Genomic DNA, 26,687 nt, shown 5'->3' with positions numbered 1-26,687 from the left:
AAGTGATTCTCCTACCTCAGCCTCCTGAGTAGCTGAGATTACAGGCGCCTGCCTCCACTCCCGGCTAATTTTTGTATTTGTGGTACTGACGGGGTTTCACCATGTTGGCCAGGCTGGTCTCAAACTCCTGACCTCAGGTGATCCACCCGCCTCAGCCTCCCAAAGTGCTGGGATTACAGGCCTGAGCCACTGCGCCCAGCCAAGTCACTTTTTAAACTGAAATTTACTTTGAGAGAAAACTTGAAATCTCTCCACCAGAAATGGAAAGCTGCTTTCACTTGTTTTATGTAGAAGGTAAAAATTAATATAGTTAATATAATGCAACTAGATCATTGTTAACAAACTCTGGCTAGATTTTGTTGTTTAAGGCTGTGGGATAGAGTTCTTTTGTTACAAAGGAACATTGGCATTCATAGATGTTAAAGACAAACTAGGGAACTGAGATGTTCTCCTTGAAGCAATCAGAAGTTTCAAAATAAGAATTGAAAAGGGATTAACTTTCTCCTTAGGTGTTCAGCATTATTTAAGATCACCTATGCATCATCTGAAGCCACAGTCCCAGGTCATCTTCATCACCTTCCCCAGTGGAATGCCTCCTGTGTTAAAGCCCACAACAACCCCTGTGGTAGGGACTGTTATTCTTATTTGATTTGTGAGGAATCAGACCCAGAGAAAAGTGAAGTGACTCGTCCGGGGACTCGTAGCCATGAAAGAGTAGAATGGAGATTCCAGTTCAGGGCTCTCTGACTTTTACCGTGACAAACTATTGGCTCCCTCAAGTCGGGGATGTGGAAGCTTCAGTGAGTGATGATTGTGCCACTGCACTCCAGCTTGGGTGACAGAGCAAGAGGGATTAGGGTAAAGGGGACAGTGCTGCCCACCTCAGGAGGCTGTGGTGAGGCAACAAGGGAGGATGCTTTGTGACTATAGAGCCCCATGAAATGTAGGTTCTATACTTTAAATTCTAGGATCAACCTGGGAGTCAATGGCATCACTAGATGAGAGGCTGGCAGGACTAGGAGGCATAAAAGTGTAGTTAAGAGCACCAGTATGGCATTGATTGGATAGATCCGGATTTTGGCATACTAGTCATGTGACTCGCAATTACTTGCAAGTAATTCCCCTTGCGAGCCTCAGTTTTGTCATCTGTGAAATGGTGGTAGTTCTTAGCTGAAAAGTTTGTTATAAGGAGCAAATGAGAACATACCCATAAAGTAGTTAGATCAAGGCCCAGCACACAGTGATCACAGTAGTATTGGGAGTGTGTTTAAATGCCAGACCGAGGAGTTTGGATACTAATTTATGGAGCACTCTGCCAGGCTCAGGGGGAAGAGGGTAGAGCTCACAATCTAGGTGGGAAGACAGGTAAATGATTCATAGAGATAAATTCCCTAATAGTGTACCCAAAGTAGCCAAAAGAGGGCTTTGGGGAGACCTGACAGGCTTCCTAGAGCAGATGAGCATTGCTTAGTCTTGAACGATATAGGGAGGAAAAGGAAGATCTTTGCAAGCAGGGGAAAAGACGTGGAGTGTTTGGGGAACTGGGATTGCAGGGTGCAGTTGCAGCTAGGAGCAGAGGTTGGGGACAGTGGGAAGGTCGGTAGGAATAGGAATGCAAGAAATGAAGTTGGGAAGGTAGGTTGGGGACAAACCATCAAGGGTCTTTATGACAAGTCAGGGAATATGGATATTCAGTGCATTATGAAGAGCCAGCAAAGGTTTTGAAACAGGAGAGGCATTAATTAGGTCGGTCTTTTTTAAGAAAGAGAATTTAGACAGTATTGTTGGGCAAGACTGTTAGAGTAGTCCTGGAGAGGAATGTGGAGGGCCTGGCCTAGGGTGTTGAGATGGAGACACACATGGTGCCTGGATAGCTGGGTTGACACTTGAATGCAGGTCTCCTCTATGGAGAGTGTGGAGCAGGATGTGGGTGGAGGCAGGGAAGGAAGAGGTTGAAGTAGATGATTCCGAGGTCAGTGGGAGTGGGTGGTGATGCCTTTTTAAAAGAGAAGGTGGAGTTTGTTTTGGGCAGGCTGAGGGTTGCTTCCCTGTTGTATTACAGAGGGTTAAATTGAGGCTTTGAGGGGTTAAATGACTTACCTTGAGTTACCAAGTCTGTAAGTGGCCAGAACTGCTAGTTTGACTTCAGTGTTATGACTCCAGAAGAATCTCAAAAACTTTCTCCTCTTAACAGGTCTCTGCTGTTTCCTCCTGACATCAAGGAACAACCATGTCATCAGAATCGAGCAAAAAACGGAAGCCCAAAGTGATCCGAAGTGATGGAGCCCCAGCTGAAGGAAAGCGGAATCGATCTGACACCGAGCAGGTGAGATCAGTCAGGGTTGCCATGCTGCTGAGAAATTACATTTCATGGCCAAGCACCTGGCTGTGTGTTTGCAGCAGCTCGGGGTCGCATCTACCAGGTACAACTTTTTGGTGGCTTCCACTTGACCAGGTGACTGGGATTCCTGTTTCTTCACTAAAGCTGAGTGTCCACATCTGGTTTAGCTGCAGCATCTCCAAAACCAACAAGCCTGTATTAGACATGATTAGTACCTGCCCAGAGAATGTATTCCAGTATGATATGTGTCTCCAGTTTTCCTGATGGTCAGAAGAAGGTAGTCCATCTGCAGCATGGCACTGGAGCTTCAGGAATCCCTCAGTGTGCTGCTGAGACAATACCAGAACCATGTGCCCACAGAACCTCTTTTGTGGCCTGAGAGCTCATGTGGTCGTCAGGTTGTTTTCTTCTTTTTGTCTGTTTCTCTGTCCTTGAATCTGTCAACTTCATTTGTGACTTAGCTATTTAAAAAAAATTTTTTTTGAGACAGGGTCTCACTGTGTCGCTTACGTCGGAGTACAGTGGCACGATTTCTGCTCACTGCAGACTGCATTTCCTGGGCTCAAGCGATCCTCCCACCTCAGTCTCCCAAGTAGCTGGGACCACAGCTGCACGCCACCATGCCCAGCTAATTTTGTATTTTTTGTAGATATGAGGTTTTGCCATGTTACCCAGGTTGGTCTCAAACTCCTGAGCTTAAGTGATCTACCTGCCTTGGCCTCCCAAGGTATTGGGATTATAGGTGTGAGCCACCCCGCACCCAGCTGGAATTCCTCTCTATAGGAGACTGTCATGCAGCCATTTTGATTGAGATCTGTATTTACTGGGATGGTCATATGGTTTGGCCGTGTCCCCACCCAAATCTCAACTTGAATTGTATCTCCCAGAATTGCCATGTGTTGTGGGAGGGACCTACGAGGAGGTAATTGAATCATGGGGGCCGGTCTTTCCCATGCTGTTCTTATTATAGTGAATAAGCCTCATGAGATCTGATGCGCTCATCAGGGGTTTCTGCTTTTGCTTCCTCCTCATTTTTCTTTTGCTGCCGCCGTGTAAGAAGTGCCTTTCACCTCCTGCCGTGTTTCTGAGGCCTCACCAGCCATGTGGAACTGTTAAGTCCAATTAAACCTCTTTTTGTTCCCAATTTCAGATATGTCTTTATCAGCAGCGTGAAAATAAACTAATCCAGTAAATTCATACCAGTAGAGTGGGGGTTTGCTGAAAAGATACCTGAAAATGTGGAAGCGACTTTGGCACTGGGTAACAGGCAGAGGTTGGAACAGTTTGGAGGGCTTGGAAGAAGACAGGAAAATGTGGGAAAGTTTGGAACCTCCTAGAGATTTGTTGAATGGCTTTGACAAAAATGCTGATAATGGGCCGGACATGGTGGCTCACGCCTGTAATCCCAGCACTTTGGGAGTCTGAGGCAGGTGGATCACGAGGTCAGGAGTTAAAGACCAGCCTGGCTAAGATGGTGAAACCCTGTCTCTACTAAACACACGAACAAATTAGCCAGGCGTGGTGGCGGTCGCCTTTAATCCCAGCTACTCGGGAGGCTGAGGCAGAGAATTGCTTGAACCCAGGAGGCAAAGGTTGCAGTGAGCCGAGATCATGCCACTGCACTCCAGCCTGGGTGACAGAGTGAGACTCCATCTCAAAGAAGAAAAAAAAAAAGTTGATAATGATATGAACAATAAGGTCCAGCCTGAGGTGGTCTCAGATGGAGATGAGGAACTTATTGGAAACTGCAGCAGAGGTGACTCTTGTGTTTTAGCAAAGAGACTGAAAACATTTGCCCCTGCCTTAGAGATTTGTGGAACTTTGAACTTGAGAGAGAGGATTTAGGGTATCTGGTGGAGGAAATTTCTAAGTAGCAAACCATTCAAAAGGTGACAGGGCCATGCGCAGTGGCTCACGCCTATAATCCTAGCACTCTGGGAGGCCGAGGCAGGTGAACCACTTGAGGTCAGGAGTTTCAGACCAGCCTGGCCAACATGGCGAAACCCTATCTTTACTAAAAATACAATAAAAATTAGCCAGACATGGTGGTGGGCCCCTGTAATCCCAGCTACTTGGGAGGCTGAGGCAGGAGAATCGCTTGAACCCGGGAGGCAGAAGTTGCAGTGAGCTGAGATTGCGCCATTGCACTCCAGCCTGAGCAACAAGAGCAAGACCTTGTCTCAAAAAAAAAAAAGAAGTGACTTGGGTACTGTTAAAAGCATTCCATTTTAAAAGGAAAACAGAGCATAAAAGTTTGGAAAATTTGTAGCCTGATGACACAGTAGAAAAGAAAAACCCAGCTGGGCACGGTGGCTCATGCTTGTAATCCCAGCACTTTGGGAGGCCGAGGTGGGTGGATCACTTGAGGTCAGAAGTTCGAGACCAGCCTGGGCAACATGGTGAAACCCCATCTCTACTAAAAATACAGAAATTAGCCGGGCCTGGTGGCAGGTGCCTGTAATCCCAGCTACCCACAAGCCTGAGGCAGGAGAATTGCCTGAACCTGGGAGGCAGAGGTTGCAGTGAACTGATATCATGCCACTGCACTCCAGCCTGGGCGACAAGACCGAGACTCTGTCTCAAAAAATAAAAATAAAAAATAAAAAAAGGAAAGAAAAGAAAAACCCATTTTTTGCGGAGAAATTCAAGTTGGTTGCAGAAATTTGCATAAGTAGCAAGGAGCCTAATGTTAATCCCCATGGGGGATTAACACCATGGGGAAAGTGTCTCCAGGCCATGTCAGAGACCTCACGGCAGCCCCTTCTCTCACAGGCCCGGAGGCCCAGGAGGAAAAAGTGGTTTTCTGGGCCAGGCCCAGGGTCCCTGTGCTATATGCAGCCTAGGGACTTGGTGCCCTGTGTCCCAGCCAGTCCAGGCATGGCTGAAAGGGGCCAATCTAGAGCTTGGCCTGTGGCTCAGAGGGTGGAAGCCCCAAGCTTTGGCAGCTTCCAAGTGATGTTAAGCCTGTGGGTGCACAGAAGTCAAGAATTGAGGTTTGGGAACCTCCGCCTGGATTTCAGAAGATGTACGGAAACACCTGGATGCCCAGGCAAAAGTTTGCTGCTGGCGCACTCATGGAGAACCTCTGCTAGGGCAGTGTGGAAGGGAAATGTGGGGTCAGAGCCCCCACACAGTCCCTACTGAGGCACTGCCTAGTAGAGCTGTGAGAAGAGGGCCACCGTCCCTTCAGACCCTAGAATGGTAGATCCACGAACGGCTTGCACCATGCACCTGAAAAAGCTGCAGACACTCAATGCCAGCCCATGAAAGCAGCCAGGAGGGAGGGAGACTGTATCCTGCAAAGCCACAGGGGTGGAGCTGCCCAAGACAATGGGAAGCCACCTTTTGCATCAGCTTGACCTGGATGTGAGACCTGGAGTCAAAGGAGATCATTTTGGAGCTTTAAAATTTCACTGCCCTACTGGATTTTGGTCTTGCATGGGCCCTGTAGCGCCTTTGTTTTGGCCAATTTCTCCCATTTGGAATGGCTATATTTACCCCCACTGTATCTAGGAAGTAACTAGCTTGCTTTTGATTTTACAGGCTCATAGGCGGAAGGGGCTTGCCTTGTCTCAGATGAGATTTTGGACTATGGACTTTTGGGTTAATGCTGAAATGAGTTAAGACTTTGGGCGACTGTTGGGAAGGCATGATTGGTTTTGAAATGTGAGGACATGAGATTCGGAGGGGCCAGGGGCGGAATGATATGGTTTGGGATTTAAATCTCAACTTGAATTGTATTTCCCAGAATTGCCACATGTTGTGGGAGGGACCCAGAGGGAGGTAATTGCATCATGGGGGCCAGTCTTTCCCGTGCTATTCTCATGATAGTGAATAAGTCTCACGACATCTGATGGGTTTATAAGGGGTTTCTGCTTTTGCTTCCTCCTCATTTTTCTCTTGCCGCCGCCACATAAGAAGTGCCTTTCACCTCTCGCCATGATTCTGAGGCCTCCCCAGCTATGTGGGACTGTAAGTCCAATTCAACCTCTTTTTGTTCCCAGTTTCAGGTGTGTCTTTATTGGCAGCATGAAAATGGACTAATGCAGATGGGAAGTTGCACTTAACAGCACGGACAGTATGATCCCGTTTTGTTTACAAATAAAATGTTTATTTATCCACAATCTTCACTCAGTTTCGGACTGAGAGGCGAAATTATAGGCAATTTTTCCATTTTCTTTTTGATACTCCTCTGTATATTCTGAATCTTTGATACCAGGCATGCATTACTCTGCAATCAGAAAGCAAAAGAGGTTTCTATTTTGAAGAGAAGAAAAGCATTTAATTTAAGGACCAAATCTTTTAGAGACCTGACTGAGGCTTCATTGTTACTGTTTTTATCTAAAAGGAGATGTCAGCCAAGTGTCCCTGATCCCAACAGGGAGACTTTTACCCCATGCACACAGAGCCTTTATCCTTACCTCTACAGGAAGGTAAATACTACAGTGAGGAGGCCGAGGTGGATCTGCGGGACCCTGGCAGAGACTATGAGTTATACAAGTACACCTGCCAGGAGCTACAGAGGCTGATGGCTGAGATCCAAGACCTGAAGAGCAGGGGTGGCAAGGATGTGGTAAGGAGTGGGACCAGGTGGCCGTGAACCTGGTGGGTTTACATAGATGAGGCTGTTTTTGCACCTACCAAGGCCCTTCCTGATCTTGGTCTTCTGTCCTAGCCATGATCAGGTGATTGGAGCCTGAGGGCTCCCAAAACCTGTGAATTTATTGGAACTTCTTATCACCATTCAGTCACCAATTACAGGAATGAAAGTACAGGATAATTAATTTTTTCCCTACTAATTTGATCATTCATCCAATTAATATTTATTAAGTGCCAGGCATTTTGCTAGGTGTTGAGAAATGATGGTACTTATACATTTGCTTGAGACAAAGATTGATGTGTACAAGTAAATTGTAGATACCAAAAATGAAATTATCATTAATAGTAAATGAATAAATGAGGTTTTAGGGGCAGAGAAATTAAACAGTGTGACTAAAAACTCGATAGATAAGTTTTTTTAAATCCACTTTTTTCCCCAGGAATCTCACGTATTTGTGCTTATGCTGACAAGTTTTGTTAGAATTATTGCATTCAATCTATTTTAGCCAAGCTTTATGGCTATAATTCTGTTATTTTCCATTTAAGTTATCCTGTAATGTTATTTATAGAGGTCAAATTTTATGACAAGATGGTACTATTGCTGGGATCTCTGTGTAGGATCTGTAGAGATAGATTGTGCCTTTGCTGCCCTTATTCCATCTTCAATTCCTGTTACTCTAGTCCAAGCAGAAATTACTTTTTTTTGCCCGAGATTCTTAATCATTTTCCTTATACAATCGTCCTCTTATTTTCTTCATGACCCTTCTCATGGTTCTGAGCTCCCTCCGGTGCCGTTTTTGGCCCCAGATGAGGATGGGTCAGTGGTGAGGGACTGAAGGAAGCTGAGCTAGCCCTGTCGTCAGTGGGCTTTACTGTTTTCTTTGCCCACAGGCAATAGAAATAGAAGAACGGAGGATCCAGAGCTGTGTGCATTTCATGACTCTAAAGAAGCTTAACCGATTAGCCCACATCAGGTTGAAGAAAGGAAGAGATCAGACCCACGAGGTAGTAGTTAAAAGGTTTAATTTTAATCTTCCTCCTTTCTCCTCCCCATCCCCTTCTTTTTTTTTTTTTTTTTTTTTTTTTTTTTTTTTGAGACAGAGTCTCGTTCTGTCCCCCAGGCTAGAGTGCAGTGGCACGATCTCAGCTCACCACATCCTCCGCCTCCCAGCTTCAAGCGATTCTCCTGCCTCAGCCTCCTAAGTAGCTGGGATTACAGGCACCTCCCACCACCATGCCTGGCTAATTTTTGTATTTTTTAGTAGAGATGGGGTTTCACCTTGTTGGCCAGGCTTGTCTTGAACTCCTGAGCTCAGGTGATCCACTCGCCTCGGCCTCCCAAAGTGCTGGGATTACAGGCGTGAGCCACTGCACCCAGCCCCATCCCCTTCTTTATTCCCTTTACACCTTCTCTTAGTTTGCTGACCCTCTCCTCTGCTCCATCCTGACTTGCCCTGCTCACTTCTGATCGTATTTTCCTTTCAGGCTAAGCAGAAAGTAGATGCTTATCATCTGCAGCTCCAGAACCTGTTGTATGAGGTGATGCACCTACAGAAGGAGATCACCAAATGTTTGGAGTTTAAGTGAGTTTGGGAGGACAGGGCTTTTGGCACATGTGGTCTTTTGGTAACTGCTTTTTCCCTTGTAGCTCACTGCAAGTCTGTTTCTTTTTTTTTTTTGAGACGGAGTCTTACCCTGTCACCCAGGCTGGAGTGCAGTGGCGCAATCTCAGCTCACTGCAACCTCCACCTCCCGGGTTCAAGCAATTCTCCTGCCTCAGCCTTCTGAGTAGCTGGGATTGCCGGCGCCCACCTCCACATCCAGCTAATTTTTGTATTTTTAGTAGAGACGGGGTTTTGCCATGTTGGCCAGGCTGGTCTCGAACTCCTGACCTCAGGTGGTCCTCCCGCCTCGGCCTCCCAAAGTGCTGGGATTACAGGCGTGAGCCACCACTCCCAGCCTAAGTCTCTCTTTAAAAAGAAATCTGATGAGCTTAGAAAACTGTAGGATCTGGGAGAAGGGCAAATTGCAAGGGTGAATGTGGGAGAATTGCAAGCCGTGGTTTCAGGCTGCATAAAGAACCTCAGAAGTCTCTCTGACCTTTTTGAGTTTTGAGCTCTGCACTTGGTAAAAAGCAGGTCTCTCTCCCTATCAGGGGTCTTTACATTACCAGTTTGATTTCTGGGCATGTTGTATGGGAGCAACTCACTTCCAGTCACATTCTTTTAACCTTTTGGCCCAGTTTTCCTTTCTGTAGTCCCAGCAGTTCATTTCTGCAAATGGATTTTATTCTTTGGAACCTGAATTTCTTGCTGCTTAGCTGCCTTCAGGTGAAGAAACTACAGTTTGTCAGTGTCCTTCCTCAAAACCAAGCTGAGAGATGAGAAGGAGGAAGGAGTAAACGGGAAGAGAAGGGGAAGTGTTCTCACTTGATCAGACCTGTTTATGCAAACTGAAAGCAGCTTTTATCTGTAACAAACTTGACATATGCAGGGGCCCTATTAGACATTGGGTCCAGGATATATATATATATATATATATTTTTTTTTTTTTTTTTTTTTTTTGAGATGGAGTCTTGCTCTGTCACCCAGGCTGGAGTGCAGTGGCGTGATCTCGGCTCACTGCAAGCTCCGCCTCCCGGGTTCACACCATTCTCCTGCCTCAGCCTCCTGAGTAGCTGGGACTACAGGCGCTTGCCACCACGCCCAGCTAATATTTCGTGTTTTTAGTAGAGACAGGGTTTCACCGTGTTAGCCAGGATGGTCTCGATCTCCTGATCTTATGATCCACCTGCCTCAGCCTCCCAAAGTGCTGGGATTACAGGCGTGAGCCACCACACCCAGTGGGTCCGGAATATTTTTAATAATCATGATGCTGATTGATTGTTTTGTTTTTTGTCTTTTTTTTTTTTTTTTTGAGACAGGGTCTCACTCCTGTCACCCAGGCTGGTGCAGTGGCACAATCCCGGCTCACTGCAGCCTTGACTTGACTTGGCTCAGATGATCCTCCCATTTCAGCCTCCTGAGTAGCTGGGACTATTGGCATGCGCCACCATGCCTGGCTAATTTTTTGTATTTTTAGTAGTGATAGGGTTTTGCCATGCTGGGCTAGTCTCAAACTCCTGGTTGCAAATGATCCACCTGCCTTGGCCTCCCAAAAGGCTAAGATTAAAGGTGTAAGCCACCAAGCCTGGCCTGATGCTGATTTTTTTCTTTTCTTTTCTTTTCTTTTTTTTTTAAAGATAAAGTCTCGCTCTGTTGCCCAGGCTGGAGTGTGGTGGCGTGATCTTGGCTCATTGCAACCTCTGCCTCCTGGATTCAAGCGATTGCATGCATGAGCCACCACACCCAGCTAATTTTCGTATTTTTAGTAAAGACAGGGTTTCACCATGTTGGCCAGGCTGGTCTCAAACTCCTGACCTCAGATGATCCACCCATTTCGACCTCCCAAAGTGCTAGAATTACAGGCATGAGCCACTGTGCCCAGCCCTGATGCTGATTTTTGAGAGGCATCTTTATCTGTTCCACAAAATCGTCACATAATAATAGTTAAATATGAATAGAGGTGAAATCTGCATCAGGTCTGTACTTGAGTTAATAATATTGTACCAGTGTCAGTTCCTGGTTTTGACAATGTATAATGTGGTTAGATAAGATAGTATCATTGGGTGAAGGGTACATGGAGGAAATACATTCTAAGTATTATTTTTGAAACTTCTTGGAGTCTTAAACTATTTCCAAATTAAAAAGGTATCAAAAACAAAATAATGTGATGCACTGGTCTGTAATCATCACCCAAATGGAAACTGACAAACCCAGAATACAGTGGAACTTGCACCTGTTGGGAGGCAGACGGCCACATGGAAGGAGCATAGGCCTTGAAGTTACACAGCCTGGGTTCAAATCCCAGCTTGGCCACTTCCTAGCTGTGGACCTTGGGCAAGCTGCTTACTGATAGAAGCCTCCATCTCAGTCAAAAAATGGAGATTAAAACTCCCCACCTCTTAGAGTTGTTGTGAGGCTTAAATGAGGTGAGGATGACATATAGTGGGTGCTTATTAATATATGATAGCTGCCGTTATCATTACTGTCATCTGACCATAACCTGAGCAGTCAACTATGTTAATACAGCAAAGAGGGTTGGATTTTTTTGAGATGGAGTCTCGCTGTGTCTCCCAGGCTGGAGTGCAATGGCGCAATCTTGGCTCACCGCAACCTCTGCCTCCTGGGTTCGAGCGATTCTCCTGCCTCAGCCTCCCAAGTAGCTGGGATTACAGGCATGCGTCACCACACCCAGCTAATTTTTAGTAGAGACGGGGTTTCACCTTGTTGATCAGGCTGGTCTCGAACTCCTGACCTCAGGTAATCCACCTGCCTTGGCCTCCCAAGGTGCTGGGATTACAGGGGTGAGCCACTGCGCCTGGCAGAATTTCTTTTCTTTTATACATATAAATCACTATGCATGCAACGGTTTAAGCCTCTAGATCTTTTTCCATCCAGTTCTCCCATGCTGGATCTTCCTCATTCTATTCTTATGCGGCTAATGTCTTGAACTTAAGTGCAGACCCTTATATTTATTCCTGTTAAATTATGTCTTGCTTTCAACCCTACAGCCTAGGCCCAGGCTGTAGTGTTTTTATTTGACTTTTTAGCTAGTAGTTCTCCTGCTCAGCTTGGAGACATTTGTAAATTTGATAAGAATCCCTTCCGAGTCTTTAATTCATGGGTAAAAAGGTTGGACAGCATGGATAAGGATCCTATGGCATGTCACCAACTACCTTTCTTCACACTGAAACATCTGCTAATGAGCATTTGTGGAGAAGACTGGATTCCAGGATCCTGTAGACCAGGACTAAGCAGGCATATGTTGGGGATAACTTTGGGCCTGCTTAAACTACAATTTAGTTTCCTGAGAACAGCAGCTTGATGTCACGTTTTTGTCTGTAGGTCAAAGCATGAAGAAATTGATCTGGTCAGTTTAGAGGAGTTTTATAAGGAGGCTCCACCAGATATCAGCAAGGCCGAAGTCACCATGGGAGACCCTCACCAGCAAACACTGGCACGTCTGGACTGGGAGCTGGAGCAGCGGAAAAGGTAGCATTTCCTCCTTCCTGACCTTTTAACCACAAAGTGTCAGTGCTTTGTCATGACCCAGGATAAGGCAGCAAAACACTGTGCAACTCTCAGAATAGTTTCTAAGACCAAATCCCATTTTATGATTAAATCACACTGGATAGTTTAAACTTCACCAACCTCATCATGGATGGGGTTGGGGTTATAATTGCTTAAGGGTTTTTTTTTTTTTTTTTTTTTTTGAGATGGAGTCTCACTCTGTCTCCCAGGCTGGAGTGCAGTGGTGTGATCTCAGTTCACTGCAACCTCTGCCTCCCAGGTTCAAGTGATTCTCAGTCCTCAGCCTCCCGAGTAGCTGGGTGGTAGGTGTGTACCACCACGCCCATCTATTATTTGTATTTTTTGTAGAGATGGGGTTTCACCATGTTGGCTAGGCTGATCTCAAACTCCTGACCTCAAGTGATCTGCCTGCCTTGGCTTCCCAAAATGCTGGGATTACAGACGTGAGCCACTGTGCCTGGCCCTTTTTTTTTTTTTTTTCGAAGAGATGGCGTTTCACTCTATTGCTCAGGATGGAGTGCTGTGGTACTATCACAACTCACTTCAGCCTTGACCTCCTGGGCTCAAGCGATCCTTCTGCCTCAGCCTCCCAAGTAGCCAGGACTATGGGTGCCTGCCACCATGCCTGGCTAATATTTTTATTTTTGTAGAGCAGGGGTCTCACTCTGTTACCCAGGCTGGTCTTGAATTCCTGGCTTCAAGTGATCCTCCCACCTTGGCCTCCCAAAGTGCTGGGATTACAGGTGTGAGTTACCATGCCTGGTCTCTCCTTGAAATTTTAATGCCGAAGACCTTATCTTTTGTACCATAAATCTAATTTTGTATTTGCCTTTCCCCTTATCTATAAGTGTATGCCTATGGCATAAAGCTTTGTAAACACTATTTCAGGAGGTTGTGCAACATTCTAGTGTATATTCTGGTGTATAGAAAAATGCACAAAATTATTCCCCTGTTGGATTTTAGGTTGTTTCCATTTTTTGCTGTCATAAATAATGCTTCAGCCAGGCGAGGTGGCTCACGTCTGTAATCCCAGCACTTTGGGAGGCCGAGGCAGGCGGATCACAAGGTCAGGAGATCGAGACCATCCTGGCTAACATGGTGAAACCCCGTCTCTACTAAAAATATAAAAAATTAGCCGGGCATGGTGGCGGGTGCCTGTAGTCCCAGCTACTCATGAGGCTGAGGCAGGAGAATGGCGTGAAGCCGGGAGGCAGAGGTTGCAGTGAGCCGAGATTGCGCCACTGCACTCTAGCCTGGGCGACAGAATGAGACTCCGTCTCAAAAAATAAATAAATAAATAATGCTTCAAGTCACACTTTAGGTATAAACTTTTCTATATGAATAAATAGGTTTGTTTATTTATTTATCTATTTATTATTATTTTTTTTTGACACGGAGTTTCACTCTTGTCGCCCAGGCTGGAATGCAATGGCGTGATCTCGGCTTGCTGCAACCTCCACCTCCCTGGTTCAACCAATTCTCCTGCCTCAGCCTCCTGAGTAGCTGGGACTACAGGCGTGTGCCACCACGCCCAGCTAATTTTTGTATTTTTAGTAGAAGCGGGGTTTCACCATGTTGGCCAGGATGATCTCTACCTCTTGACCTCGTGATTCACCTGCCTCGGCCTCCCAAAGTGTTGGGATTACAGGCGTGAGCCACTGTGCCCGGCCAATTTTTGTATTTTTAATAGAGTTGGGGGTTTCACCTCCGCCTCCCCAGTTTAAGCGATTCTCCTGTCTCAGCCTCCTGAGTAGCTGGGATTACAGGCGCATGTCACTGTGCCCAGCTAATTTTTGTATTTTAGTAGAGACGGGTTTCACCATGTTGGCCAGGCTGGTCTCGAACTCTTGACCTCAGGTGATCCGCCTGCCTGGGCCTCCCAAAGTGCTGGAATTACAGGCATGAGCCACCATTCCCAGCCGAGTCTGGTTCTTAGGAAATTTGTGTCAGTGTCTTAGCAGATGGGGCTGACCTGTCACTCCGCTGTCCAGTCCACTGATTGTGCTGGGCACTGACTTAGCCATCAGTGCTGCATTCTTGTGGCACTGGTCCAGAATCTGTTCCCACCCTGTGCTAACCAGGCCAGTCCATGGGCCTCTTTTGGGTTATATAGCTGCTAAGTCCATGTTTGTGAAAGTTTTAGGTCTTACCTCTCAAGCAAGAAATGGAGCAGAAGATGGCATGTGTATTCCCTAGTGGTTACAGAGCAGACAGAGCCTCTGGAGAGCAAGAGACATGGATCCAAAGCCTAGCGCAGTGTTTGTTCTTAGCTGGATGCCCTTGGGCAAGTTATCTACTTGCCTGAGCCTTGGTTTCCTCCTTTGGGGATAAGAAAAGTCCCTGTCTTCCAGGGTCTTTATAAGGATTAAATGTAATTATGCTTTTAAAGAGCTCACCAAAGTACCTGGCACACATTGAGTGCTGGATAAACATTGGCAGTTAATCATGGCTGCTACCATTAGGTGGAGTCTGACAGTGAACAGGCATGTTGAGGTATCACTGGGGGATATCAGGTGACAATGCTCTTTCCTCCCCCAACAGGCTAGCAGAGAAGTACCGAGAGTGCCTATCTAACAAGGAGAAGATTCTCAAGGAGATTGAGGTGAAGAAGGAGTACCTGAGTAGCCTCCAGCCCCGCCTCAACAGCATCATGCAGGTGGGGCCCTCTGGCCTTTTGCTTTGCCTTCACCACTGACCAGGCGCTGCCAGAAGCCATGTCACCCTTAGGGCTTTGCCAGGTCTATTACCCTAAATTAGAGTATAGTATAAGGATGGCCTTGTCTGCATCCCTACCCAGTTGGTGTGATAAGCTTGTGTCTGGGAGGAAGAAGTGCTGGCCTCAGGAATATATACACACATTGACCTGGGTGTTTTCATCCAGAGCCTTCTCTGGGTAACGTACTTTCTCAGACTGTGTAAATTTAGTTTACCCCCTGCATGGCCCCCACCGGCCTCACAATCTCCAGGCATCTAAACTTGCTTCCTGTGGATGTCTGTTTGATCCCCCGACCATGCTTCAGGGGCAGACTGCTCAGCAGATCTTCTCACTCTGAAAAAAACTTTACTCATGAGGAAGAGTCAACACTTCGCCTGTAAAACATAATGTCTTTCTGTATAGGTGATCCACTTTTTATTTGCTTTGCGAAGCCAGATTTGGTCTAAATCCTTATAATTTTATGAAGCAAGGTAGATGGCTAATATGAAAGAACTTTGTAAAAGGATCCTAGAGATAAATTTGCTTTTTTTCTTAGGATTTGGCAAGATCTATATTTCCTTTCTTCAACTGTAAGCGTAGAAGGAGAGTTGTTGACTGCTTGTGGTGCCTCATGCCTGTAATCCTAGCACTTCGGGTGGCTGAGGGGGGAGGATCACTTGAGCCCAGGAGTTTGAGACCAGCCTGGGCAATATCGGGAGACCCCGCCTCTACAAAAAAAAATTAACTGGGCATGGTGGCCTGTGCCTGTCGTCCCAGCTACTTGGAAGGCTGAGGCAGGAGGATCGCTCCAGCCTGGGTGATAGAGCAGAAATTAAAAGTTTTGGTTGTACTTAACCAAAGCCTCTGCATGGTTAAATTTTCTCTTGTTACCTGGAAATTTTCTAAATGTCCTTAAATAGGGTACAGGTTAAATAAATTCTTGTATGGTACAGCCTTAGAGCTGTGATGAAAGTATGGAATCAAACCACTGATATTTGAACCACTGACAGAATAACTGAAATATGAAAGAAGATCTGTCATATTAAATAAGAAATGCAAGTTGTAGAACATATAGTATGGACTCATTTCTATACCTTGGTTTACAAAGTATCTGTAGGGATATATACAAGTAGGAGTTGGGTATATGCGGTATATGCTTGGAAAAGTCTATATTCATAGCAGACCATTAGCAGCTACTTTGAGGACTGGGAACTGGGAGCTTTTGTTTTACAAACTTGAATACCACTTTTTTTTTTTTTTTCCTTTTCCTTATCCACCTTTGCCACCACCCCCCATGACTTTAAAATGCTTTTTTTTTTTTTTTTTTTTTTTTGGAGACAGAGTTGCTCTGTCGCACAGGCTGGAGTGGAGTGGCACCATCTTGGCTCACTGCAACCTCTGCCTCCCAGGTTCAAGTGATTCTCCTGCTCTGCCTCCTGAGTAGCTGGGTTTACAGGCACCCGCCACCACACCTGGCTAATTTTTGTATTTTTAGTAGAGATGGGGTTTCACCATGTTGGCCAGGCTAGTCTTGAACTCCTAACCTCAGGTGATCTGCCTGCCTCGGCAAAGTACTGGGATTATAGGCATGAGCCCCCACACCCGGCCTAAAATGCTTTTTTTTTTTTTTTTTTTGAGACAGAGTCTCGCTCTGTCACCCAGGCTGGAGTGCAGTGGCGCAATCTCAGCTCACTGCAAGCTCTGCCTCCCGGGTTCACGCCATTCTCCTGCCTCAGCCTCCTGAGTAGCTAGAACTACAAGCGCCTGCCACCATGCCCAGCTAATTTTTTGTTTTGTATTTTTAGTAGAGACGGGGTTTCACCGTGTTAGCCAGGATGGTCTCGATCTCCTGACCTTGTAATCTGCCCGCCTCGGCCTCCCAAAGTGCTGGGATTACAGGCGTGAGCCACCACGCCCAGCCTAAAATGCTTTTTATTTTACTTTATATATTGTACAGTTGGTCCTCATGCACTGTGCAGAATCTGCAAACTTGAAACTCAAGGCGATCTAGTTCAATCTTTCCCAAGTCAAGAAAAAAAAGAAAAAAAAAAAACAGAAGAAAAGCACACAAATAAAATCTCTGAAACAAAACCTGAATTCATTGCCTAAGGTCTTGAATACAACTTTTAAAAACAATGTACCATATATTACTTTAAAACAGAGTTTTTTATACAGAAAAGCATATAACTCGCAAGTGTATGGCTCAATGAATATTCACTAAGCAAACACATCTGTATAACGAGCACCCAAAATCCCAGAGAAAGAACATTAACAATTTCCTGGAAGCTCCTTTATTCCCCCTCCCAGTCCCTATCTTCCCTCACACCCCAGTAACCATAATCTTGACATCTTAACATCATAGGTTAGTTTTGCCTGTTTTTGAACTCTATACAAAGAGAATCATAGTATATACTCCTATGTCTGGCTTCTTTTGTTCAGCAGTATGTTTCTAAGATTCATCTGTGCTATTGTGAGTACAAGAGTTTGTTTTCATTGATGTTTAGTAATTGGTTGTTTCCAGTTTAGGGCCATTTCAATAATGCTGCTATGAGCATTCTTATACATGTGTTTTGGCATACATGTGTACATCTGTCTGTTGAATATATACCCAGGAATGAAATTCTAGGTCATACAGTATGTTATACATATATTTAGCTTTTGTAGACACTGAAACAGTTTTCTAAACTGGTTGTACCGATTTACAGAAATTCCCACCAGCACCATATGCAAGTTCTAATTGTTTTACATCCTTGTCAACACTTTATACTGTCAGTCTCCTTAATTTTGGCTGCTCTGGAGGGTATCTCATTATAGTTTTAATTTTTATTTCCCTGAGGACTAGTGATGTTGAACACAGCACGTTTTGCCTTTTGGATAACCTCTTGTGATGGGTCTAGGCAAGTCTTTTGCCTGTTTTCTGTTGGGTTGCCTGGAGATGAGTTTTTTCCCAGGTCTTTCCCATTCTGTAACCTCCTGCCTTTTCACTTTGCTAATGGTATCTTTTAATGAGTGCATGTTCCTAATTTTACTAATTATTCTTTTCCTTTATGGTTAGTACTTTTTTTGTGTCTTGTTTAAGAAATCTTTCTATTTAAATCTGTTGTCATCCTGGAAGTGATTTTGTATATAGTGTTAGCTAAGGGTAAAGATTCATTTTTTCTTTCCACATAGGTATTTAGCTGACCATTTATTGAAGACATTCTCTTTCCACTGCTCTGTAGTGCCAGTTTTGTTACAAATCAAATGTCTTTGTACATGTGGATATGTGTATAATCTCTGTGTCCATCCTTGCACAGTATCACACCGTCTTATTTACTGTGGCTTTATCAGAAGTCTCAATGCACAGTTCCAACCTATTTCTTCAGGATTGTCTTGGTTATTCTTGGCGCTTTGCATTTACATACAAGTTTCAGAATCAGGTTGTCTGTTTTTACCTGCTGGGATTTTGACAGGGATTACATTGAATCTGCAGACCACTTTAGAATAAATTGTTACCTGGACAATATTTGAGTCTTCCAGGCCATTGACATTCACATGTATCCACTTATTTTAGACTTTTCATTTCTCAGGTTTTTGTGTAGAGGCTTATATGCCTTTCATTTGTTTATTTTATTTTATTTTATTTTGAGGCAGGGTCTTGCTCTGTTGCCCAGGCTGGAGTGCAGTGGTACAATCTTGGCTCACTGCAACCTCCGTCTCCCAGGTTCAAGTAATTCTTCTGCCTCAGCCTCTGGAGTAGCTGGGATTACAGGTGCGTGCCCCCACACTTGGCCAATTTTTGTATTTATAGCAGAGATTGGGTTTCACCATGTTGGCCAGGCTGGTCTCAAACTCCTGACCTCAGGTGATCCACCTGCCTCGGCCTTCCAAAGTGCTGGGATTACAGGCATGAGCCACTGCACCCAGCCTGCTGGCCAGGCTGGTCTCAAACTCCTGACCTCAGGTGATCCACCTGCCTCGGCCTCCCAAAGTGCTGGGATTACAGGCATGAGCCACTGCACCCAGCCTGCTTGTTTATTATTTTTTGTTTGTTTGTTTTTTGAGACAGAGTTTTGCTCTTGTTGCCCAGGCTGGAGTGCAATGGCATGATCTCGGCTCACCGCAACCTCCACTTCCTGGATTCAAGTGATGCTCCTGCCTCAGCCTCCCGAGTAGCTGGGATTACAGGCATATGCCACCACGCCCAGCTAATTTTGTATTTTTTTTAGTAGAGACGGGGTTCTCTGTGTCCATCAGGCTGGTCTTGATCTCCCGACCTCAGGTGATCCACCTGCCTCAGCCTCCCAAAGTGCTGAGATTACAGGCGTGAGCCACTATGCCCGGCCTGCTTATTCTTATTTGATGTTTTATTGATGGTATTGAAATGGCATCTTTTTATAATTTCTTTTTTTAAATTGATTTTTATTTTTTGTGGAAATGGCATCTCGCTAAGTTACCCAGGCTGCTCTTGAACTCCTGGCCTCAAGTGATCCTCCTGCCTCAGCCTCCCAAAGTGCTGGGACTATGGGCATAAGCCAGGGTGCCCTGACAGTAGGTAAAATAAAACAATTTTATTTCCTTACTGTTTGTTGCTAGTATAAAGAAATATAATTTTGTTTACATTGAGCTTTTATCCACCTATTAGTTCTATTAGTTTATCATGTATCACTTTTATAAATAATGATTTACGGTTACTAAGTAGCCACTTTTTCCTGTGTGGACTGGCTAAAAAAGGAAGAACAAAAATCTGTCTCTTGTGTGCAGGCTTCCCTTCCGGTGCAGGAGTACCTGTTTATGCCATTCGACCAGGCTCACAAGCAGTATGAGACAGCCAGACACCTGCCGCCTCCCCTCTATGTCCTCTTTGTTCAGGCCACTGCGTATGGGCAGGCCTGTGGTGAGTATGGGGCCTGGGTGAGGACAAGGGGCTATGGGAGCAGCAGCTGTGGCCGAGTGAATCAGTTGGAAGCAGTACCTGCTCAGGAAATTTCTCAGTCCTGCCCGAAGCCCTCAGGTGACAGAAGCTTTCTTCCCTCTGCATTGCCCAGCATGGCTGCTCTGACCAGCTGGCCTAAGGCTGGATTAACCTGATGGGTATTTCACAATGGGTGGCTTTGAGTCATTCGTGAGCCTGGCTGGACAGCTCTTGGGTGCAGAACCCAGGCAGCCTGTCTGGGCTCCCAGGTGCTCACCCCATCAAGGCACGCTTGGCAGTTAGATCAGTGCCTCTTGCTCTGCTTCAGGGTGGGGGTGCCTGGTGAATACAGGTCTCAGCCAGTTCTCCCAGGCTTTCACCATGCCTTGAATCAGGCTGCATGTCTTTGTTGTGAATTTCCAGGTTAGATGATATGTCCTCATTAAGCTTGAGGGCAGCCTGTGACTCTGCTAGGGTTTTGAGAAAATTTTGGAGACTCTGCCTTTTGCCCTAATGCAGCTTTCACCCAGCACCTAAATTTTCTCCCCCACCCCACCCCACCGCATCAGACAGACATATACTGCACCAGTGCTTGCTTCTCCTCCCACCTTGGGCACCAACACATTACTGTCTCTTCTTGTGTCTTCCTCGTCCTTCTGGTCCTCCCCTCCCCTTTGTTCTCCCTCCTGTTTCCATCATCAGCTCATATGAAATCCTCCCAGCCCCCTAGACAGGGTGAGTAATTTTCTTTTCTTTTATGTTTAAAATCGGCCTGTTCCATTCTGATGTTCTTGTAGAATGCTAATATTAAATGGCTGAAAAAAATAGTCTGTTGTTTGCCAGTGCTTGATGGGAGCAACTAGTTGCTTTGGGTGAAGGGTGGTGATTCACATAGGGTTGCCATAGATAAGGCAGTGGTCAGCCACTTGGGGGAAGTTTGCCATCCCTCCTTAGTGTGGCTAGGCAAACCGTTTCAGGTTCTTGGGACCATATGTACCCTTAAGAATGGAGTTGGACGGTGGTGGCCTGTCTGACCTCACAATGCTAGACCCTCAGAGGGGGTCTCAAGACATCACTCAATGAGGTGTCATACCTGGTGTATGCAACAGGCTGTTAGCTCATGTGCTGGAGAGGCCAAGCTTAAGTTGAACAGACCTGGTCTTGAATCCTGGTTTATCAGCCTTATGGCTGTGATGTCTAGCTTCTCTGAGCCTTAAGTTTCTCATCTATAAATGGCTATAATGTATTACTCCTGTAGGGTTGTTGTGAGGATTAAAAAAAAATTTTTTTTTTGAGATGGAGTCTGGCTCTGTTGCCCAGGCTGGAGTGCACTGGCATGATCTTGGCTCACTGCAACCTCTGCTTCCCAGGTTCAAGCAATTCTCCCTGCCTCAGCCTCCCAAGTAGCTGGGATTACAGGCGCCCACCACCGTGCCTGGCTAATTTTTATATATTTAGTAGAGACAGAGTTTCACCATGTTGGCCAGGCTGGTCTCGAACTCCTGACCTCAGGTGATCCACTCACCTTGGCCTCCCAACCAGACATGAGCCACCACACCCAGCCTAAAAATTAATTTTTAATAATGTTATAATTAAAATTACAAGCATCAGCTCATTCAGTCCCCACCACTAATGGGGCAGCTACTATTTTTCTTTTTTCTTTTTTTTTTGAGACAGAGTCTCACTCTGTTGCCCAGGCTGCAGTGCAGTAGCATGATCTTGGTTCACAGTAACCTCCACCTCCTGGATTCAAGCAATTCTCCTGTCTCAGCCTCCCAAGTAGATGGGGTTACAGGCACATGCCACCACACACAGCTAATTTTTGTATTTTTAGTATAGACGGGATTTTGCCATGTTGGCCAGGCTGGTCTCTGAACTCCTGACCTCAGGTGATCCACTTGCCTCGGCCTCCCAAAGTGCTGAGATTACAGGTGTGAGCCACTGCACCCGGCAGCTACTATTTTTCAAGTCCCCTTTTCATAGATACAGAAACTGAGGCTCAGACAGTGACATAACTTTCCAGGTCATGTGTTTGAGAATTGGTTAGGCAGGGACTCAGGTCTGGAACTGGACTGCAAGATCCAAGTTCCTATTCACTGTCCTACTGCCTCCCAGTTAAGTGAGACAATGGCAGCCATGTGCTTGGTATAGTGTAGAATAGAGAATAAGCACTTAGGTGAGAGTCATTGTTTCTGGGATGTGGACAGGTGTGGATTTCTGGGTGAGAACCTCTAAGACAATTGGCAGAGGAGTTCCATGTGGCTTTAGGCCCTCAGTTTGAATTTCTGTGCTTTGGTGTGCACCAAAAAAGAGAGGCATTCACTGCTAGTTTCAGGTGATGCTGGTTTAGGAATTTGTACTTAAGTTCTCTGTTCTCAGTAAATGACGGAAAAAAAAAGCTTAAGTGTCCCACCTTGTTTCCCTTCATCTGGAGCAAGGACTTTTGCCCTTCCACCCTTAGTCAGCAAGGAGCTGGGCAGAGGTGGGAGAAATGCAGCCCCAGAGCTGGCCTACTCACGCTGCTTAGCACCTTTCCTCAGCAGCTTTCCTACCAGACTTCTTCTTGCCCCCCAGATAAGACGTTATCTGTGGCAATCGAAGGCAGTGTGGATGAAGCCAAGGCTCTGTTCAAACCTCCAGAGGACTCCCAAGGTAATGTGGTGGTTGGGATTCGTCCCCCAGGGACACCAGGTCACCATCCAAGGGCAGTCCTGGTCTTTGGAGAACTAGCTGGACTAGTTCTGTGTAGCAGGAAGCTTGACTTGAATGTCTTAGCACCCTGGAGTAGACAGGAAAGAGAGCTCACTTCCCGGAGTCACAAGGTGCGGCCTGTGGATTTCAGCCCTGCCACTCACTAGCTGACTGACCCCAAGGAAGGTATTTAATATTTCAGAGCCTCAGTTTATTCCTTTGTGAAAACAGATAGTAACACCTCATGTAGGATTGTTATGTGGATTAAATAAGGTAATGCACATATGGCCTTTAGCATAATTCTCAGCACATAGTACCCCCTCAAGTTATGCATGCTTCTACTACTATTATTATTTGTGTTACTATTATTACCACAGCCACCACCACCATCACAAGGAGGGGCTTGTGTTCCATCTAAATGACATCAAAAAGCCCTTTGAAAAAAATGAGTTATACGTCATTCTTCTTTTTTCTTTTTTCATCACCATGTTTTCTATACTGAATAAGAAGCAGCAAGTTAATTTATTATTTATTACAGAGAAACTTATTTACAAAAGACAGAGTCAGGGCCCCTTTATGCCATGTGGGTTGGAGTGCTTTAGGGAGCATTTGGAGCCCCCTCACCTCTAGCTGCCTTCTCTCTGTGGCTGCAGATGACGAGAGTGACTCAGATGCCGAGGAGGAGCAGACTACGGTGAGAACCATTTCCTCTTGTGGGGGCATCAAGCAGCTGCATGCACTGGGGCATGCTTGTTCGCAGGTGCCGTCCTCCCTAGAAGCAGAAGAGGTTTGAAAGAAGGTGCTGCTGGGAGGGGAGTCTGACAACCCAGCTAGCTGAAGCAGCAGGTGCCAGGCAGTAGGGCTGAGGCCTGGCTGGTTGGGAGAGGGAAGGGGAGGTTGCTATGACTGATGCTCATCAGCTTGGCACTTTCCTTTGTCCAGAAGCGCCGGAGACCCACACTGGGGGTTCAGTTGGACGACAAACGCAAGGAGATGCTGAAGAGGCACCCACTGTCTGTCATGCTCGACCTGAAGTGCAAAGGTCTGGTTGCACTCACCTTGTTTAAGGGATCTGTAGCACCTAAGAGTTCACCCAGCTGCAGGTGCAGAGGGTCCGGGAGCCAAACACCCATTTGCCCAACAAAGGATTCCCATTTCATATTGCTTTGTCTTTCCTTATTGTTTTGCATGGACTTTGTTTCTTTTTGTTAAATCATAACCGTAACAACATAGCAACAAAACTCCAGTCACATAAGGCAGAAGCTTGAGAAAACTATACCTCTTTCTGAATCTAGCAAGTCAAATATCTAGAACAAGTTGCAAAAGTATACAGGTTTTTAGTAAGACCAACATGTTTAATAAATGTAAGTAGAACTTTGTATTCTGCAGAGTATATGTTTTGAAGTTGGTTTGTATGAAAAAGTACCACATAATAAAATGTTCTAGCAGTAGAAGAGCTAACAGTAAAATTTAAGTTTCCCTCTCACCACAGGTTCCTATATACCAGTCCTAGGTCTCACCTCCAAGGGCAACCATTATTACAGACTTCTTATGTATTTTTTAGAAAGATTCTTTGCACCTAGAAGCTTTTATACAAATGTATATTTATCTGCTTCCCACTTTATTTTTTACACAAATGGAAATAGGCTCTACGCACTGGTTTTCTTTTTGCTGGTTGTTTGTTTGTTTGTTTGTTTGTTTTTAGAGATAGGGTCTCACTCTCGTCATCCAGGCTGGAGTACAGTGGCATGATCACGGCTCACTGCAACTTCAACCTCCTGGGCTGAATCGATCTTCCCGCCTCAGCCTCCCAAGTAGCGGGGGCTACAGGCATGTGCCATCATGCCAGTTAATTTTTGTATTTTTTGTAGAGATGGGGTTTTGTCATGTTGCCCAGGCTGGTCTTGAACCCCTGGGCTCAAACGATCCTCCTGCCTCAGCCTCCTAAGTAGCTAGGACTGGAAGCGTGCACCACCATGGCTGGCTTTGAGATAATTTTAGGCTCATAGAAGACTTGCCAAAATAACATGAGTTCCTGTATACTCTTCATTCAGCTTCCCTAAAGTTACATCTTAATTAAAGATGGTATGATTAACAGCGATCCACACCACTCTTAATTTCATTGGCCCAATACTGTTAACAAAATGACAGAATTTTTTTAGTTTCTTCTTTTTTCAATTAATGTCCTTTTTCTGTCCCAAGATCCAAGCCAGGGTCTCAAAGTGCATTTAGTTGCCATGCTCCTTAGTCTGCTCTAGGCAGTGAGTGTCTCAGTCTTTCCTTGTGTTTCATGACCTTGATTAGACTGGGATTATGGATTTGGGGGAGAGAATAGCATAGATGAGGTCGTCGCTATCATGTCATATCAGGAGTACCTGATGCCACTGTATTATTTCTGCTGATATTGACCTTGATCGCTTGGTTCCCTTTCCATCTTGTATTTGTTAGAAGCAGAGTCACTAAGTCCAGCCCACTCTCAAGGGCAGAGAAATTAAGCCCTACCTCTTGGTGGGAAGAGTAGCAAAGAATTTGTAGATGCTCTCCTTGCTTCTTTTTGTTCATTATATTACTGTTGTGATTTTTTTTTTTCTTGAGACAGAGTCTCGCTGTGTTGCCCAGGCTGGAGTGCATTGGCGCGATCTCTGCTCACTGCAAGCTCCACCTCCTGGGTTCACACCATTCTCCTGCCTCAGCCTCCCAAGTAGCTGGGACTACAGGTGCCCGCCACCACGCCCGACTGATTTTTTGTATTTTTAGTAGAGACGGGGTTTCACTGTGTTAGCCAGGATGGTCTCGATCTCCTGACTTCATGATCTGCCCACCTTGGCCTCCCAGAGTGCTGGGATTACAGGTGTGAGCCACCGCGCCTGGCCGATTTTGTTTTTATAGTAAATGATTGTAAAAGTCTCTTTGAATTTTTCTATAATTCTGTTTTTCTTTTTTTGTTATAATTTCAACTTTTATTTTCGATTCTGGGGATACATGTGCCGATTTGTTACACTATTTTGCGTGGTCCTGAGGTTTGGGGTATGAATGATCCCGTCACCCAGGTAGTGGGCATAATACCTAGTAGTTAGTTTTTCAGCACTTGACCCCCCCCCCTTACTACCCTCTATGACTCTGTTGACTCTGCTTTGAGTGTTTTGACTCATAAATTCTCTCATCTTCCTCCCCTCCAGATGACAGTGTGCTTCACCTGACTTTCTACTACCTCATGAACCTCAACATCATGACAGTAAAAGCCAAAGTGACAACTGCCATGGAGCTGATCACCCCCATCAGTGCAGGGTATTGAGCAGGCGCTCTGGGCAATGACATGCGGGATGGGGAGGTGATGAGAGCCTCATTGTGGGGCTGCTCTCGGTTCCTCCCTCTGGCTCTGGAGAGGGCTACGGCTGTGTTGACTTGTCTTGTATCCAGATGGACCAGAAGTCCTGGCACATCGCTGGTATTTAGAAAGCACTCTCTGACTTTAATTTGTGAAGTCCTCTTACTACACAGCAGATGACAAAAGTGACAACAGCATATTTGCAAATTGAGTAGGTGGGGCAGAGCACCAGCTTTTTGCTACCAGTGGAAAGTGTGTGAATATAAAATGAGATTTGGCAGACATTATTAGGTTGCCAAATTCAGGCCACTCTTTCCCTTTTCTCTTTCTATCCCAAGGTGCTGGGATTTTTGCTCCCCAGCTCAGCCCAAGCCCATGTCCTTATCTGGGTGGTGGGAGGACTGTGGTGGGTCCCTGTGAAAGTTTTGAGAAGAGTGAGCAGAGGCACAGTAATGACAGCCATCATCGCATCCCCAGGAAGGCCCTGACTACAGTGTTCTTTTTTTAATTTCTATTTTTGTTGATACACAGTCTCACTATGTTGCCCAGACTGGAGGACCATGGCATAATCATAGCTCACTGTGGCCTCAAACTTGTGGGCTGTAGTGATCCTCCTACCTCAGCCTCCTGAGTAACTAGGACTACAGGTGCACGCCACCATGCCTGGCTGACTTTCTATTTTTATTTTATAGAAACGGGGTCTTGCTGTGTTGCCCAGGGTGGTCTTGAACTCCTGGCCTCAAGCACTCCTCCCGTCTCTGCCTCTCACAGTGCTGGAATTCCAGGCATGAGTCACCATACCTGGCCCAATCATGGCATTCTTCTTCTGCAAACATGGGCGGGAAGAAGGGTCATGCGGGGCTGAGGGTGAAATAGCTTCCATTCACAAGAGCACTGCCCTGACCTAGTCCCACTGTCAGCTGTAGAAAGACCACTGAGGCTTAGGGAGATACAGCTCTGGTGCCTGGTAGAGCAGGGCTCTTTCCACCCCTTCCAGTTCTCCATGA

General features: G+C 45.7%; 1 protein-coding gene across 12 annotated transcripts in view; it reads left to right on the top strand.

Annotated features, from left to right (window-relative positions):
- THOC5 (THO complex subunit 5) overlaps nucleotides 1-26,687 on the top strand; it is a 46,452-nt gene that overhangs the window by 3,342 nt on the left and 16,423 nt on the right. For 2 of the 12 annotated variants that reach the window (XM_055105916.2, XM_008964387.6), the window contains exons 2-14: nucleotides 518-625; nucleotides 2,195-2,326; nucleotides 6,771-6,914; nucleotides 7,832-7,945; nucleotides 8,426-8,523; nucleotides 11,887-12,033; nucleotides 14,614-14,728; nucleotides 19,511-19,643; nucleotides 20,364-20,396; nucleotides 22,236-22,313; nucleotides 23,006-23,046; nucleotides 23,295-23,394; nucleotides 25,532-25,640. In XM_055105916.2, the coding sequence (XP_054961891.1) occupies nucleotides 2,231-2,326; nucleotides 6,771-6,914; nucleotides 7,832-7,945; nucleotides 8,426-8,523; nucleotides 11,887-12,033; nucleotides 14,614-14,728; nucleotides 19,511-19,643; nucleotides 20,364-20,396; nucleotides 22,236-22,313; nucleotides 23,006-23,046; nucleotides 23,295-23,394; nucleotides 25,532-25,640 (1,208 nt within the window). In that variant the 5' untranslated portion in view covers nucleotides 518-625; nucleotides 2,195-2,230. Of the gene's footprint in view, nucleotides 1-509; nucleotides 626-2,194; nucleotides 2,327-6,770; nucleotides 6,915-7,831; nucleotides 7,946-8,425; nucleotides 8,524-11,886; nucleotides 12,034-14,613; nucleotides 14,729-19,510; nucleotides 19,644-20,363; nucleotides 20,397-22,235; nucleotides 22,314-23,005; nucleotides 23,047-23,294; nucleotides 23,395-25,531; nucleotides 25,641-26,687 lie in introns of all 12 variants that reach the window. The other 10 variants (XM_008964386.4, XM_008964385.6, XM_008964389.4 and 7 more) reach the window with 5 other exon arrangements.

This window comes from Pan paniscus, chromosome 23 (assembly GCF_029289425.2).
Source record: "Pan paniscus chromosome 23, NHGRI_mPanPan1-v2.0_pri, whole genome shotgun sequence".
Lineage (NCBI taxonomy): Eukaryota > Metazoa > Chordata > Mammalia > Primates > Hominidae > Pan > Pan paniscus.
The sequence above is the reverse complement of the archived record's forward strand: the minus strand, read 5'-3'. Positions and strand labels throughout refer to the sequence as shown.